At 40.9% G+C, this 18,398-nt stretch overlaps 1 protein-coding gene across 2 annotated transcripts in view; it reads right to left on the bottom strand.

The window, feature by feature from the left end:
- The window catches only part of Tnpo1 (transportin 1), an 84,353-nt gene that overhangs the window by 45,373 nt on the left and 20,582 nt on the right, over positions 1–18,398 (bottom strand). The window contains exons 1-4 of one of the 2 annotated variants that reach the window (XM_075976234.1): positions 8,441–8,563; positions 8,208–8,321; positions 5,951–6,026; positions 2,492–2,641 (exon numbers count right to left, since the gene is read on the bottom strand). In XM_075976234.1, the coding sequence (XP_075832349.1) occupies positions 2,492–2,641; positions 5,951–6,026; positions 8,208–8,312 (331 nt within the window). In that variant the 5' untranslated portion in view covers positions 8,313–8,321; positions 8,441–8,563. Of the gene's footprint in view, positions 1–2,491; positions 2,642–5,950; positions 6,027–8,207; positions 8,322–8,440; positions 8,564–18,398 lie in introns of those variants that run through there. The other variant, XM_075976233.1, reaches the window with a different exon arrangement.

Here is an 18,398-nt window from a genome sequence, read left to right as displayed (position 1 = left end):
CAAACAACAAAACAAAACAAAAAGAAAAAAGAATTCACAAGTCTAGGCAATGCTTCATGTGAACTACCTCCACCCCAATAAAGAACTTTAAATTCTAGGTGACGGTTTACAAACAAGGAATTTTAATATCGGGTCCCGTCCAGTAACTTCTCTCTGCGGTCAGTCCTACTGTTCTGGCATCGTTACTCTCCAACAATGGAGGGGGTTTTGCCTTTTATTAAAGTTATTCTTTGACAATTTCATCACTCTAGTTACTGTCACCCTCACCTTCTCTTATCTCATTCTTCCTCCAAATTCCTTTTCCATATTCATCTGTTTTGTGATCCATCCCTGCACGAGAGCTTGGTGGGCTCACCAGTGCATACATGAATAAGGACAATGACCACATTTCCCCCAGACTCTTTCAGAAGTCAGCAGTAGTGGACGGACCGTTCAGGGGGCCAGGCTCGGGCAGTCCCAGGACACTAGCTTCCAGGACTTACTGACATTCCTCTTACAGCTTCTTCTGTGACGCTTCCCGCACTGTTAGAGAGGGTGGGACAGCTGTCTTATTTGGGCTGAGCACTTAACTATCACTCAATCTCAGCACCATGAACAGCTATAAATCTACATATTTTAAGCTTTTGTTATTTTGTCTTGTAGAGTCACTGGTCTTTTATTTTTAATTAACAACACAAGGCACATAATTAACTGATCTGTTTAACTATTTCAAGTTGAGAGATTTATATAGTTAATAAACACTCAGATTTTATAGCAATGTGACCTGTAGTAAGGTTTGCCCAACTGGCAACTTGTATGTAAACATTCAAAAACACCAAGGGATATCTAATCTGTATGTAAAAATAAAGAAATATGATGAACTAAACTAAATATACTCGCTACCCTTTATGCCAATCATTGTTTCAGCTTTTCTATCCAGCCCACCTTTGACTCATAATTACTTTATTCTATTCCACACATCACTTGGAAACATACTGCAGTTATATCTGAAGTTAGATTAAGAACTGCTGGTTACACTGAAAAACTTCAGTAGCCCCTCACAATCAGAATGCCCAAGTACATAATAAAAACTAGACCTAAAACCCAAGAATCGGACAGACTTTATATAAAATGCTATCAAGAGGTACAGATTACAGCCATCAATAGTATTCCTATTTCGAAGTAAGAAAACAAAAGATGACAAGGCTCAGGGTGGTGTGTGGTTATCGTGCCTGAGGCCAGGGGTTCAATTCCTAGAACCACAGGGGAAAAATCCTAAAATAAACCCAGGTCCCAAATGCGTTCAAAGGCTGTTGGTAAAGGAAATCCAGTCTTCACTCACTGCAAGTCAACTCTTCTCTCGGAGTATTTCCAACCTTCCAGTTAGTACACTGAATTCTACAGTCTGAACTACATCCTAAAGCCGGGGTTATGATACCACAGCATAGGGAGCCGACAATCTCACAATGAATTTCTGTATCTCACCCATTTCTTTTCTTTTGCTAAATTGCTTTTCCTTAGGGTGGACTTTTTTCCTTGGCTTTACATAGAAATCGCAGGCAGGCTCCATTCTTTTTACTACCACCAAGAGCTGGCAATGCCTTGATACACTAGCAAGTAAGACTAACCTACGGAGCTGGAGTCTATACCCCTAAACTACAAATGTACCATACTTCTCAAATCTGAAGTCAGAATGATACTCTTTAATACGGAAATGCCCGAGGAGAGTCAGAGCCTCACAGACATAAACAGTACTTCTAAAACTTAAAAGACAAACTGTATAAAACTAAAGATCCTCTCCCCAAACAAGGAATACTTAATGAGACATTGACCCATTTCACAGACTTTCATTTAAACAAACTAGATTAACAGCGAGCATTCCAGGTCCTGGTAAATGACAGCTTCTTAAACCCATGGCACCTGGACAGCATGAAGTATGTGTAGCTGCCTATTTCTGTGGGGAGCTACTGACATGCATACCGAGCAAACAGTCAGCAGTGTGCTCCCAAAGTCACCCACACCAGCAGTTATAATTATTTTAATTTACTGCTACATAAACAGTTTTTCAATGCATGAAACCAAGCTGAACACCGAAAAGACTTAAAAAGCAAAGAAACAAACCCTGTGGTTGGAGCAGTCACAAAGAAGGCTCGTACTACAGGCCAACAGTAAAACTTTAGAATCCTATACTTAAGACTGTTGCCATGAAACAGGACTTTCTGTACCTGTAAGAGTGACAATAGGAATGACCCAAGGCATTGCAAACAACAAGGGATCCCAGTGTATGTAATCTCACAGAAGTTCTAATTTCAGTTCCTGACGCCCCACTCTAACCAACTGATTCATCAGCAGCCATTGGCCTTGGCTTCCCAGGGTTGCAGAGCTCCTACAGCAATGGTGAACACTATATGTAAGGATTTAAATTAAACAAAAACTCCTGCAAAAATAGCATCCCATTTCTAAATGTAATTTAGTTATAAAAAGGATACAAAATTTCTCTAACAGAACTTACCAACAGTGGCTCTGATCAGAGGAGAGGAATCACCTATATTATTTAGACATTCACTTTTGATGAAGTCCGTTACCCCGTTTGGGAAGTTCTGGAAATGAGCTTTCACATTATTCTTCAAGATCAGACCGCTCAGGGACCTTGTGGGCTCATCTGTGAGAAGCAGTGACACAACTGAGTTCTAAAGGATTCCTTATTCCAAAAGGTACCAACAGCAATCACTTTAAAAGCATTTATGTTGAAAGTTGATTCCAACATTCCAATTTCTTTCTGCTATAGCTGGTTTTAAAAATCACCAATTATGAAAAATCAGCTCTACAATTTATGGTTCAGGGTTTCTCAACTTTGGTGCTGCTGACATTTTCAGAGTGATTTAATATTCGCAGTGGCATCTATAGCACCTATTCAGACAATGGCAATCTAAAATAGCTTCAGAGAATGCTAAATATCTCCTTGAAAACTCCTCCTGAGAATCACAAAAATTCTTCCAGGTTGTAGAAAAAGGGAGCAAATATATATGATATATAGGATCACTTTCCTATTACACAACTGCCATGTTTTTACTTATCTATTGGGGAGAAACAGTAAAGCAAAACTCTCTCAAACCATTAAAGATGTTCAAAGGCAGAGCAGGAGACAGCTCAGCTGTTCAAGGCTCATAGTTCTCTCCTGAAAGATGCTTAATTCACTGCTGGTGCTAACAGATACTAGACTAGCTGACATTTTTAAATCTGTTATACACCAACACTAGTACAAATATTACTGTAATCAATCCTTACACCCTTTCAAGGTAGGCAATAACCGAATACTTAGTTAAGAACTTGCAACCTGAGTCAAAAAAGACTTAATGCAGGCCAAGTGTAATAAAAGAGACCTTTACTTCAAATCAATGGCTTTGTTTAATCTAGTTATTATTTCAGACTTTTAAATTGATCTGAGCCTGGCAGTGGCGGCATGCCTTTAATTTCAGCACTTGGAAAGAGAGGCAGAATTTCTAAGTGTCAAGACCAGCCTGGTATACAGAGTGACGTCAGGACTGCCAACAGATACACAGAGACTCTGCCTCAAAAAAACCAAAAAAATAAAAATCTAAAATTTTCAATCAGGTGTGGTGGCATACATCTTTAATCCCAGAACTCAGGAAGCACAAGAAGGCGGGAAGGGTCAGCTTGGGCTAGATAAGAGAGCAGGGCTAACTAAATAGAGACCCTGTCTCAAACGAAGTCACACGGGACCACTGGCTGGAAAGCCAAGTGGTAGCACCTAGCTCTCTGGGCCTCCCTCCTCCGCACAAGATGCAGGAGCCAACGGGGCTGCAGTTGGATGAGTGCTTAAGACAGAAAACACAGGTAGTCCAACTCATAGAGGTTGGTTCACAATCACTTCTAACTCCATCTCCAGGGGACCTGTCGAGGGCACCTCCCCACACAGCAAACACTGACACACAAGTAGGGAAAAAAAGTGCAAAAGTCAATGTAATGTTACTGCAGTGAAACCGTCCTTTTATTAAAAGACAAAGTCACGTTTCTTCTCTAAAGTGGACAGCCATAAGGCTAACAGTAGAAGCGGCCTGGCTTTCTTTTTTAGAAAAACTAGGTATGGTACTCTTCCGGGCTTAAGGGAGGTAAGTTTATCAGTGGCATAAGAAGAAACAAAGAAGTTTTACACAAGCACAGAGTTCCCACTATATCCTTTGAAGAATGCATAAGAAATAGACAAAATAAATGTGAGGTAAAAAAAAAAAAGTGAATATCTTACAGATTTATAATTTAATAGGTCTGTGGGGGGGTTAGCTGTCTCTAAAATGTAAATTCTTCTCGTTATTTGAACTATGAATTTTTTAAAAGTATCTTTGCATGCCAAGAAATTCTTAACAAAAAAATATAATACTGTAACAACTTATTTGTAAGTAGGGTAAGAAAAGGATAGAGTGCAAATAGGTTAAAATTTTAAAATAAAACAATTGTAAACCAGAATCTCATTTATAAATACTTAAGTTCTTTTTAAAAGAGTGTGTGTCAGTCAGGTGTGGCGGTGCACACCTTTAATCCCAGGATTTAGGAGGCAGAGGCAAATGAATCTCTGAATTTGAGGCCAGACTGGTCTACAGAGCAAGTTCCAGGACAGTCAGGGCTACACAGAGAAACCCTGCATTGGGGGGTGGGGTTTGCTTCTCTACAAATGAACTATACCTCCAGTCAAATAATTATTGATCACAAACTGGTGTGTGTGAAAAGATTTTTCTATACTAAGAAAAACAATATACTCCTTAGTATTTACCAAAGCAGAATAGTAATCACTGATTTTAAAGATAAGCTAAAAGAATTTCTAGTTTAAAACCTAGATTTAGTTTAAACTTTTTATTATGTCCCTCGATCACAAAAGCCACAAAAGTAACTAGGAAATCATCTGAGAACAAATCCAAAGATTCACTAGAGTATAGGTCAACTATCAAATCTTTACTTCTGTAATGTGCTAGAGGCTGGAGCTGAGATCTTATAGAATCTGGGTATCCAGCAGGCATTTCCAACTGAAAGAAGCAAGAAGGTTACATGCCTTAGTGTCAGAGTCCAAACAGCTTACTTTACAACTCCAAGCACCGTGTTTTTACTATGGCTTCTGAAACACCCATTGCCAAATAAGGGAGCGCGCACTCATTTGGAGTCCAGCAAACTGTCAATACTTATCTACGTGTCTGCAGTGTTCCAGGAAGGGACGTTCAACCTCAGTGTTATGATGAACACACCTCACTCTAATATGAGCTCAGTGAGGGCAATGATCATTATTTGTTTAGTCGTATTTATTTCCCATGGCCTATACATTGTCTGACAAAGAAGAGGTGCTAACAAGTAATCTGTGAAATAAAGTATAGAAGGACATGTGACATGGATTAGGAACCATCAAAGACTGTCACTTAAAAAGCAAGACTAGTTAGCCTTAAAGTAGTGTAGGAATAACCTAAAGTGAAAACTAATAGTTAGTGACTCCATCATTTGTGAATAACTTTAACATAGTATATAATCATAAACTAGAATAAAGTTCAGAGACAACAATTACCAGGTGGTAAAGTGCTTTCATTTTGGCTAAATAGCTTTTTAGGTTTTTTGTATAAAGAACATACACATATATTCAGGTAATTATTAAACCCTACATTCAATCTGTAAACGATTAAAAGCCAGTCTTTGTTATACTCATGTATAAACACTGAAACAAAACACCAAGTCATACTGTGCCCCACATTCTCTAGCTGAAAACAACAAAGAGACTTATATCGACTTCCAATCAGAAGAATTCTTATTACCCAGCTAAACAGTAGAGGGGCAGTAACGCTAAGCGGACACCTGACAGCCATCAATCAGATGGCAAAAGGAAATCCTCTGAAAGGAATACTTCACAGCACGTAGATCTTAATGGTGATAAAAAAGATATTTTTAGTTAATTATCTACACAAGCTCTACTTACCTTCAGATTTTAATTTTGTAAGAACAAAAATCAAGTAGTTGTTAAAATCTGGATACTGATTGAGTTGTTCCAGTTTCTAGAACAAATGGTAGTTAAGGAAACTTCTCTGTATAATCTAAGAAAGAAATTAAGCATTTTTAAATCTAATAATTGATCCTTTCTACAATATTTTTAGGCTTCCACTCTTCCTAAGAATAATATTTGCTTATTAAATCAAACTTGATGTTATTTACAACACTAGTACTTATTTAAAAAAACCAAACCTTTCGGTTCCTTCTGACTAAATGCGCATCAGGTATATCCAATAAGACACAAGTGAAGGAAAGGTCTGTGTGACCAGCAAAGCAATGCATTTTCAGAGGCAGAGTGGGTAACTTACAAACAACCTAACCTAGTTAAGTACTTAAGTACGAATAGGCAAAAAAAAAAAAAAAAAAAAAAGCCCAAAAGCATCCTAAAGAAATAAAAACAGTATTTTTGAGCTCAAGAGCTTGAGGAAATTAAGAAAGATGGCCTTTTTTTTTGAAGTCAGTCAAGTCAATTCCCTTTCACGCCAGATAACACGTGAGGACACAAACTGGCAGGTAACAGTGACGTAATGCTCTAAACCTTTCAAGCCTTGACTCTCAAATCAGTAGCATGCTTGCCAATAGTATTTTACTGCACAAAGAGATTAAAATGTTTTTTTACTGAAGAAACTCAAATTTTACATATCAGAAATGGCCTCAAAATGCCTAGGATCAGGATGTAAATTCTAGCAAAATATACTTTAAAATTCCAAAATATAACTACTTTTTTCCAAGCCCAAAGATTTTTAAGTTTTAGTATGTTTATGTTAATAATTTTTATAGATTATTTTCTGATAAAATGTATTCCCATACAAACACACACATAGATGTAAGCAAATCTGTATAACAATCTTCCAGAAAGTGCTTAAGCCCATACAAAATAAATCTGTTCTCTGCTAAGCAGACACAAAAGAACAGGTCATCACTAGCCTCTAAAATCCCTTCAGCCTCCCTAGTGCTGGGGGTTAAAGAGGTGGCACGACCACGCTTGATTAATTTGTTCTTACTCAGGGAACATAACAAGCTCTCAATACAAGAATAAACTGTACATTGACTACTGGGCTGGCCCAAGCACCATACTTGGTATATAATAGGTATTTAAAACAAGAAATTAAAATATTTAGTGCTACAGAAATTACAATGCAATCCTGGAGTTGGCTAATTTTAGAAGCCAATTATTTTGTAAAACAATACTGACATTTTTCACCTTCCAACGAGAGCATAAATGAAGATTTATCTACAGCGTGGTTCAGATAGAAGCGCCACTATACCCCAAACTACTATTTTCCCTAGTCTTAAAGGTATTCAAACAAAATGGCTTTTTTGAACAATCCACGTAGATTTGTCACTGTCCCATCCATTTTTAATCGGGCAGTGTAATATTCGTTCATCTATTGGAAGGCTGAGGTTACAGCACTGCAGTGCTTCTTTGAAACCTTCTAGTAAGTTCACTTCTGTGGTGTTTTAAAATGAAATAAACTCAAATGCCAGCTTATTTACCAAATTCCCTCTTAGGTGATTTTGCTGCTTACTGAAAACGGTAACAGGAGAATTTGCTGAGAGCATAGCAGACCTAAGTTCTTAAAGAATTAACTTGCTTGGACTTAATGGGTTAACTGGCTGCGATCTGCGTGTTCATTCCTTCTGGAGCCTGCATGAGCGCTCCATCGGTGCATCCTGCAAAAGCACTCACTACCTTTCTCTCTCCAACTGTGGCAATAGGACCGCTACGCCAGCACTCAGCACCCAGGAACCTTGGGTAACTGAAGTCCAGGCTTGGGCCAAAGCTTTACCCCGCAGACCTCACCGGAGCGCCAGGGAATCGGCAACAGGTGTTAACGGGAGCACTCCGGCGCCGCCAGCCTCTCAGGCACGGCTGGAGAAAGCCCTGGGCCCTCCCGACAGTTCAAACCCCGCGCCAGCTCCACCCCCGGCCGCGCCGCTCACTCCGGCGCAGGCCCCGCGCCCCCGCCCCGTCGGGCATTGTGTGGGCCCGGCCGCTCCCGCTCGGCGGCGGGGACGTGGCGGTCCGGCACGTGTGGCCTCCCCGGCGGCGGCCCGGAAGCGGCGGCCGAGCCCCACGCGGCGGCGGGCCTGGCGGGCTGCGGCCGCGTGCGCGAGGCCGGGCTGGGGGCCGCGGGCGGGAGGGGCGGCGGGCGGCGGCGCGAGGTCCCGCACGGCAAGGATACTTGTTGCACCGTCCTCTGGATGGTGGTGTCTGGAGACTGGGACTCCTTGAGCAGCTGCAGGATCTGCTGAAGCCCTTGCTCGTCAGGTTTCCACTCATACTCCATCTTGGTTTGCTGCACATAAAGCCAGACACAGGAAAAGACGAGCAGATGTTAGTCCCGCGCACAGGCCCGCCGCGCGTCCCCGCACCCGCCCGCCGCCGCCCAGCCCCTGCCCCAACCGAGGCTCGGACCCGAAGCCCAGCCGGACCGCTCCGCAGCTCCGCGCCAACGTCCGCTGTGCCTGTGCCGCCGCGGCCGCCTCGAGCGCCAGGAGCCGACCAGACTGAGTCACCGCGAATTTGCAATCTGGCCCCAAGATCCGCTCACGGGAGCCCCCTGGGTCCTAGTGCCACGGAGCACTCTCAGAGCAACCCGGCTCATTCAGCCAGGCTGTTACACTGAAGGCTACTCAAAAGCCAGCCCTTGAGAAGCCCCTGCAGAAATCTGATTCGGCTCGTTATTTTAAATAAGCGTGGTGGAATAACGACAGCGACTGGAATGGGGGAAACGCCGGCCTCCCCTGACAGCTCAATAGTGAAAATAAAAGCACTTGCATGTCAACTTAATAAAAAAAGCTATATTAATCGTTCAAATAAAATATTACGGGCGCGCTGCAATAATAACCACACCTCAAAAACATTAAACCCAACCTTTGTAGAACGTCAATGGAAAAAAAATGCATCTTTCATAAAACTCAACTTATGAACTCAATAAGTGAAATAAATTCCATCACAAAATAAGTGCCCTCCACAAAGGACTGTGGAAAGAAGGAAAAACAAAAATCATGTAGTTTACAATGGGGTAGTGTTTAATTCTGTTAAAATATTCTCGCTGGTCACCCCGATCTGAAAAACCCGAATGAGGTGTGTTATTTGCCCTCACTAAAGCTGAACACAACGCTGAGCACATTACTGCAAAGATTCATCGTTGGAGGCTAGAAATTAAAGTGTGGGTTGTATCTGCTGCAGCAAACTAAGGCCACTATATCAATGACACAGTTCATTAAAATTAAATTCTCCAAGAAAACCAATAAACGGAAGCGTTAACTGTGAATTATTTTTAATAAGAAAACCTGTGAGAGGCTCGGTGAAGGAGAGATTTAATCGGCTCTACCTCTACATAATAGTTTAACAACTTTTGTTAGTAAAACCCCTTCCTCGCAGGTTCATTTTTTCCCCTGGTGTTACTACAATCCTCTAACTGACCTTGCCCTCTCCATTTTTAAAGAATGGTTTCCCCTCCTCTCCTTCACTGTTTTGAGCTTCTGATCTGTAACGACTTTGCTCAATGTCTTCTATTGGCTTCCTAAATAGAGGAGACAAAATCAATTGTTCGTTCTTCCAAACACACACACACAAAGCGCCAAACACCTACATCAAACCCACAAGTCTCATCTCAACATAACATGTAAATATTGCTATCTTTAAGGTTTTTAATCTAGTTTTCTTAGTATCTGTTGATCTGTAATGTTTTACATTTACATATATGTACTGTGTATTTTTTACATTATGTAATAGTGGGAATTTTCATTTCTTCCCTGGCTTTCTTTACATATTATGTAATTTAAGAAAATATTTTAAAATATATAGTGTTCCATTATATTGTTGTAAAGTTTTTAAACTTTTAATTGACATAGTCACAAAACTGTACAAACTATAAGCACCTAACCAGATGGACTTTATAAGTGAACACACCTATCTGACACACACCTAGTTCAAAATGGAAGTCTCTCATTCTCATTAGCACAGTAAACCCTAGAAGAATTTCTATCATAAACTATTTCTTTTTTCTTCTAACTTCAAAGCTTTTTTAAAATTTCAAGAACTACCTTCCACCAGAACATGGTCCCATAGGTGAAGCTGACCCACCTTTCTGGGATAACGATAGCAAATGGGATAGATTCTACACTGTTCTCTAGTCTCAGCCACACACAGTGCCATGGCTGGAATATGAGATGCTCCCACAGCTTCCTGTGTCTGAACCCTTGATTTGTAGATGCTGACAATACTGAGACATGGTGGAAACCTTTAGAAGGTAGCCCCTCCCTGAAGCAATGGGTCACTAGGGTGCTTACTGAGGTGCTATAGCCCTTTAAACTTCTGTCTGGTCTCTGCTTCCCATTCCTTTGCATATTCTTAGTCTATGGAACCACAGGATGCCATGCTCACCCACCATGATGCCTGGCTTTTTGCCATAACAGACTGTATCCCCACCAAATCAACTTTGCTCCTTAATGTTGCTTCTTTCAGAAAACATATTGCAGCAATGAGAAAAAAATAACTAATGCATATAGTCCTTTGTTAGATAATACTCCATGTTACACTAATATTATCTCTCTCTCTCTGTTCCAAACAGATTAGTATTAAGATATCTCATTTGACCTGGGTCTCATGGCGCATGACTTGAATCTCAGCACTAAGGAGGCAGAGGCAGGTGGATCTTCAAATTAGAGGCCAGCCTGGTCTACAGAGCAAGTTCCAGGACAGCCAACACTACATAGGGAAGCCCTCTCTAAATAACAAAAAACAAAGTCAACAACAACAAAAAAGATTTAATTTGTCCGACAATGCTGGTAAGTGTCCCCCAATACCTTATTAAAGTTATCTGTTAACAAAAGGCTTTCAAAAAAATATTTGATTTGTAATTGTCATTTTGAACTTCTGTTGTCACTTTTTAGTAGCTATGGTAGCATATGCATATAATCTCAGCACTCAGAAGGATTAGAGTCAAGATGATCAAGAGTTCAAAGTCAGCCTAGGCTACCTAGCTAGAGCCTGCCATATCATAATAAAGCATAAGCTGCAATTATAAATACATAAAATTCACCACTTCAACCATTCTTAGTGTAGAGTTTTGCAGCATTAAATAGATTCTCATTACTGCCAATATCATCTTCAGAGCTCACCACAGTTTACTAGCAATTCAAATCAGACAAAACCGTATCTCAACCAATTAGATAACAAGATAATCAAAAATATAAATCCAAAGGCAGTTCTTGGAGAGCCAACTAGAGGCAAGCAGATCTATGTGTTTTAAGGTCAACCTGGTTTGCATGAGTTCCAGGCCAATCAAGGCTTCATGGTGAGACTGTCTCAAAAAGTATAAATAAACATTTCTTTTGAGAGATGAAGATTAAAGTGCTATAAATCTTAGGAGGTGTGAAAATCTAGGCAAGTTAATCAATCCCTCTGAGCCTTAGCTTCCCAACTATTTAATTGGGATATACCAACTCCAAATTAGATTATAGATACCTAGCACAGAATAAGAATGACTTGAAAAAGGTAGTTATATGAATTAACTAAGGGGCTGGAGAAGTGACTCAGTGGTTAAGAGCACCAGCTACTCTTCCAAGAGATCCAGGATCCATTCGCAGCACCCACACCGCAGCTCACAACTGTCTGTTACTCCACTTCTGGGGAAGTCTGACACCTTCTGGCCTCCACAGGCAACAGTCACATGTGGTGGTGCACTGATAGTCATACATGAAGGCAAAATCCCAACACACATTTAAAAACAAACAAACAACAACAACAACAACCTGGCATAGCATGCCATTAATCCCAGCACTCAGGAGACAGAGGAAGATGGATCTCTGTGAGTTCAGGGCCAGACTGGTCTACACAGTGATTCTAAGACAACCACAGCTACACAGTGAGACTAGCTCAAAAAAAAATCCAAAAAATAAAAAATAAAAAAGGAAGAAAAAAAAGGTGAATCAACAGATGAACAGATGAACAATTGGCTGTGACTAAGAGCACCGTCTGTCTGCTCTTCTAGATGACCAAGACTGGATTCCCGGCAACCACATGGCAGTTTACAACCAGATATAAATCCAGTCCCGCAGGCTCCAATGCCCTCTTCTGGTCTCTGCAGGCACCAAGCACATATGTGGTGCATGGAGACTGATTGAACAAGTATTTGTTAAAGACTGCGTTGTTATTCATTCAGCTGAATCAATATGAAGTTGGTCAATAAGCACATGCTTGATAAGCAGTGGAGAGTCAAGGTAAGGTAAGGAAAATACAGTTCTCACTTGGTGAAAGAGATAGACCAACTGTCTACTGAAGAGTGATTTAAAGAGAAAAGGCAAATATAGTCTGCTAGGAAAGAGAGTGTTTCCCTCATCTGCTTCAGAGCTCTTCCCTGTTTCAATTAAATGCAAACAACCATTTGTCAAACAGTCAGAAGGTCCCATCCACGTGTTGCGTCACTGTGAAGGGATACATGTTGTCATGAGTGACAGGACTTCCCCAAAGGTAAATAAGGTGTGGTAGCATTCCAAAGCAAACAAGGCATAATCACCCCTCACGAACACTAGAAAAGCGGGCATGTGCATGTATGCGTAACTCTGTGTGTGTGTGTGCGATAAACATGTTTCTGTTTCACTTGTATGAGACTTTCTAGTGTAGCATTCACAAGCCATGCGGGGTAGCTTAGGACATTTCCTCCCAGTGAACATCCAACACCACTCTGTCTTACCCTATAAATGAAGAGTACGGTCATTCCTAGTCAGTAGCACTCCCTCGGTAGAGAAAGGCTACAGCAAGGTAAGGGTAAGAGACTAATCCAGTTAGGAGCTAAGGAGAGAACAGACCAAAAGCAAAAGCAAAAGTGAGGAAGGCAGACATGAGGATGGGGATGGGGATGGGGGTGGAGGTGTGGTGTGGTGTGTGTGTGGTGGGGAGCACCTTTAAAGACCCCATGGCTAGTAGACACACTGTGAAGGGGGTGAAAGCCATATCACTTAAAGATCCTCCTATCAAGGAGATGCCCATCTTCTGCTCTAGACTGCCTGCTGTTAGGCTAATTTTTACAGGGATTTTGAAAACCCCTCAGGCTATAGTGACAGCAGGAGGAGCCACAGGAAACCTAACTGTACAAACTTCATCTACATAGAGTTTCAGTGTTAGGAGAAGGGTAGTCATGTTTCACTAAAAGTTCTGGCCCTTAAACTGTAGAAAACTTACACAATACACTTATAAATGTGGGGCACGGTGGTGCTCGTCTTTATTCCCAGCACTGAGGAGGCAGAGGCAGCGTCTGGTCTAGAGAGTGAGTTCAAAGCCAGACTGTCTAAAACATCAACAAAAATCCAATGCAATATTATGTCAATATTGGCAGCTAATACTTTTTGATAGCCAAGCAGTCTTCTAAGCACTTACATATGATAACTAATTTAATTTTAGTACTTCACGACATGGTATTGATAGTAACCACATGCAATGGATGAGCAAATTGACTCACAGGGAAGTTAGTCGCCTATGGTTATTCAGCAAGTAGATGGCAAGACTATGACTCAGCCCAAAGGAAGCTGGCTGGAGAGTACACTCTTGCCAGAGCAGTGGTGCGATAATTCCAGGACCGAGAAGGGTGAAGGAGATCACAGGGTCAAGACCCTGTCTCAAAACATTAAACAAAGAATAATAAAACAAAGACCACCCATGAATCTTCTCTGGTATCAAATCATGGTCCAGGCCCCTGATTATATATATATATATATATATATATATATATATACATTCGCATGAAATAATATACTGGCTACCCCTGTGTGAGGTAAGAAGCAAGCCATTGTACTACTGTAAAAATCCTCTAACATCAGAAAAAATCATAATGCAGTCTGACAATATAAAAGTGAGGTATTTTGACAACACTGAGTTAGAAACGTTCTAAATCTACATCTTCACTAAGTTCCCGTGTTGTGCATACACACCATGTATTACTTCCACTTAAAAAGCATGTAAATCTAAGCAGAGCTTAAGAATCATGTACTGAATCATTTGCAGAATAAAATTTAAGACAAACTCCCACACTAAATGTTTCTTACGTTCGTTTCCCTGGGGTGGGGGGATGCTATGATGAGCAAAGAAGCAGGGAAAACAGATATCCACAAGGAGGGAAAAGAATATCCACTGGGTGAAAGGGGGAAGGATGAAGCAAAGATTTGAACCTCACCTAGTTCAGAGACTGAGCTCAATCAGACTGGAAGGCAACAAAGACAGCAGGCGGGTGGAGGGGGGGTTAAGTGTTGAACCTAGGGTTCATGCATCCTAGGCAAGTACTGTACCACTGAGCTATATTACCAGTAAGACAGTATATTTAACATGGTATTAGACACATAAGTTTTAAAACTCTTGACTGGTTGACTGCTTAGGGTAAGTGGTTCAATTAGCCACTTGGAAGAAATATGCTAAGAAGTTAAAATTTTAATTTTCCAGCATTACAAACTTATTGCTGCCAAAGGGCTGGAAGATAGCACAGAAAGAAAACAGAAATGAGGGAGATTTTACATAAATGCTTTCTTAGCATGCAGGAAGACCTTTGACCATTAGCTATGCCGCTCAAATGCCCATGTGTGTAAGCCAACATTAAAAGATGTGCTATCTTAATGACTGAGTGATAAGGGAGAAAAGCTTGATCCTAAAATTCAAGCCAATACGATAACCAGGCACTTCTTAGACTTTCACTTATTTGACATTCACCACAGCGTGAGGAGACAGATATTAATCCACCGCTATTTGACATTTGCTATAGTGTGAGGAGACAGATATTAATCCACAACAGAGGCAGAAGCTGGGAGCGGTTATGCAGCCTATTCAATATATGTGGCAGAGGGGGTTATTCAACACAGAATTATGATGCCCGAGTCTGTACAGAGCTGCATAATAACAGTAATCCACGTGCCAGGCTTTATACCGCTTTTAAATGCTCTTTAATTCTATGTATATATACTATTATTATCTCTACTTTCCAAAAGATGACGGGGCCTAAAAGAGGAAAAGCAATGTGTTTACTCACAGACACTATAAACAGAGAGCCAGGATTCCCTTTCCTAGTATCCCTTTGCCACCACTCCAGACCTGTGACAGTGGGTGACAGTGAACACTCTTGGTACACTTTCTTCCCTATCATATATATCACCAAGGATTCAGCAGGCCTCTTGATCCTGCTTCTCCAGGTATGGTAACTGTATCTTGTTTTTAAGAGTTCCTTGAAGGTGGGGGGAGGGTGGCCCTTGTGTGTGTGAAGGCCATCCTCAGGTACTGTCCACTTTATGAGACAGGGTCTGTCACTGGCTTAGAGCTTAGTGATTAGATTAGACTAGACAGGATGAGACTCACCCGGCCTTCCCAGTGCTGGGATTGTTAGCATGTAACAAAAAGCACGCCTGGCTTTTTGCCCATGTTTGCGGGTACACAGACATATGTGTGTGCATGCACGTATGTGTATGTGATGTGGGTATTGGAGATCAAACATGTCTTTTTTGTCTGTCTGTTTGAGACAGGGTTTCTTTGTGTAGCCCTGGTTGTTCTGGAACTCACTCTGTAGAGCAAGGTGGCCTCTTTCTACCAATGCTGGGATTAAAGGCGTGTGCCACCATCACCTACCTCTCAAACATGTCTTTATGCTTGCAGAGCTAGTGACTTTACCAACAGAGCTATCTTACTGGCCCCATTTTTTAGAGTTTAAGCTTTCTATCTTCAATCAAAACAAAAGGCTGACAGGACTGGTGTCTCTTTATATTTAACTTTTGGTAATATTTGTCATTTGCAAAAAACAGTAGTTCCTTGTTGAGTTCTATAGCAAATTTAACCATTATAGTGGATCCCCGTCTCCATGTATCTTTAAGCAACTTAAGCCCATAGTTTCTAAACTCCGACCATGTATCATAATCACTAGAGACTTGCAACTGGATGAAAACCAGTCTAATTCAGTATATCTGCTTCTGGAAATGTTCAGTGCTTCTTAGTCTAGTAAGAATTTCTGTACTAAAAATGACAAAAACAGAAGATAGATTTAACCGGTTAATATGGAAACCTAGCTATCTGAAGGCTAATGAAAATCAAAATGCAAGACCATTCTGTCAAAAGTTACTTAATAATTTGAAACACAGAGTTGGAGAGATCACACAGTAGCTAACTTAAATCCAATGGCAGAAAGGAAAACCTATAAGAGTTCAGTTTCGGTGTAAGAACAAAAGGAATTATTTCCAATAAATTTCAAGCAAAACAAACAAAAGTAAAAATCAAGGCCCTTGATTGGTAGTTTACCCTGTGACTAACACCGACCTGAAGTCAACAGAGGGTTGGTTCCAGGGCCCCAGCAGTGCAGTACTGGGTATCAGGTTTACAGGTGCTTCTCCACAGCTAGATGACAACTGTTTCTCTAAACTGAATTAGTGCCGTTACTGCAGTGGGACACGGGACACAGATCTTGAGACAAGGATTTAAGGGAAAAGCTCCTTTCAAGTCTCCTCTATTATAACATTATTATACATCTTACTTCAGAACAGTGATTATTGCCAAGAGGTTTTAATAATTTTCCAAATGTTTTTGTATTTGATATTTCAGAATTCCCACTTGAACTGAAGAGCGAGTCTTAGTGGGTTAAATATCTCACTAAAAGTCACTTAGTTACTAAGTGTTAAGACCTGAGCTGGGAGGCTAAAGAGAGAGATTCAGTGGTTAAGAGCACTTGCTGCTCTTACAGAAGATTGGGGTTTGGTGCCCAGAAGCCACAGGGAGGCTCTCAACTCTCAACTCCAGGGGTTCCACACCCTCTTTTTACTCTAAGAGTACCAGGCACATGTCATGTACATACATGCACACAGTCAGAACACCCATGCACATAAGTAAAAATATTAAAAAGAACTGGAATGTCTTTCTATTTTGCACCCAATGTTTCTACTACTCTACACTGCTTTGGTTCATAGGTAATTACATAAGTACATTCAATAAAAACTATAGCCTGTCTTAAAGAAATGTTACTGTTATTTGCTTTTTCACTCACGGGTTAAATGTTGGCATGCATAAATGCTGGAGACGATTCTGTGCTAGTCTCATGAGACCGTAACAGTGCCTGGTAAAGTACTGCTATTCAGTGATCAGAACCACACCAGCAACACGTAAGCTAATCTTCTTACTATATAAGAAATTGGTAAAAAGAGGAGTAGGATTAAAACAAAACAAAACAAAATGCCAAATCTTCCTGTGAAACATCTGCAATTTTTAAGTGGATAAAAGGAATGGTCCAATACCTTAGACACTACTGTACATATTTACCAAGTGAGCCATGTTGGTCCAGTCAATAGAGGATGACGCTGATTCTAAGAGAACAGCTAGCTAGCACACAGGCCAACAATACATACCATCTTGATGACAAGCATGCCATTCACTCAGACTGCTCTGAAGTTCTAACCGAGACAGCCCCGCTCTTTCTCCCTCACATCCCAAACCATCTTTAAGCACAACGCATTGCTTCAGGGTCTAACCGTTTCAAGGAAACAGAGAAAAGAGCCCAGCGCTGTATTTACTCTCAAGGACTGAATTAGAAAATGGCCAGAGCGGTTTCAAGAGGAAAATGAAAAGGTTAAAAACTGGCAGGCTGCTAGAAATGCAATTAGCAGTGTTTCCCTCATCCTCCATTTGTTCACTAAAAGCCCAGTCACTCGTGACAGGGGCGTGTCTCAGTAATGTTCAGTTATAGGTGAGGGACACAGCAGAAAAGCACAGCAGAGGAAATAAATTTTTAAAAAGTGTTTTTACACCTATTTACTTTTTGTATATATTTTATTTGCATGTATGTATATACAACACACATGTGCATGGTGCCCAGGGAGATCAGAAGAGGGTATTAGATTCCCTGAAACTGGAAATATAGTTGTGAGGCCCCATGGGGGTCTGAGAACTGAACCCAGGTCCTCTATAGGAGCAGCCAGTGCTGTTAACTGCCAAACCATCTGCCCGGGCCCAGAAAATAATCTTTGTAGTTTTAGTTCCTAGGCTGATAACTGACATATGTGTAGATATTCCTTACTGCTGATGAGCGCAATCCCAGTTCTCTCGAATTTGCTTTTTCAGGAAACTTTCTGAGGAACAGTTAATTCCCCGGGAAGATGAAATGAGGACACAAAGAGTGACAACAGCATTCTACCTGTGCACTACACCCTATTAAAACTCAAGATTGGTCCACGCCAACCCACACCATCCCACAACAGTAAGATGAAGATTATATGCATTAGTTTTGATTATCAAAGAATATTCAACAAAAACGGGCTGCTTGTTATTTACGTGGGAGGGATGCTGCTGTGTCCAGAGGACAGCAAAGAGCGGGGTCTTTAGAAGGTGAAAGGGGCTCAGGAGAGGGTTG

The sequence above is a fragment of the Microtus pennsylvanicus genome, chromosome 6 (assembly GCF_037038515.1).
Source record: "Microtus pennsylvanicus isolate mMicPen1 chromosome 6, mMicPen1.hap1, whole genome shotgun sequence".
In the NCBI taxonomy this organism is placed as follows: Eukaryota; Metazoa; Chordata; class Mammalia; order Rodentia; family Cricetidae; genus Microtus; species Microtus pennsylvanicus.
The sequence above is the reverse complement of the archived record's forward strand: the minus strand, read 5'-3'. Positions and strand labels throughout refer to the sequence as shown.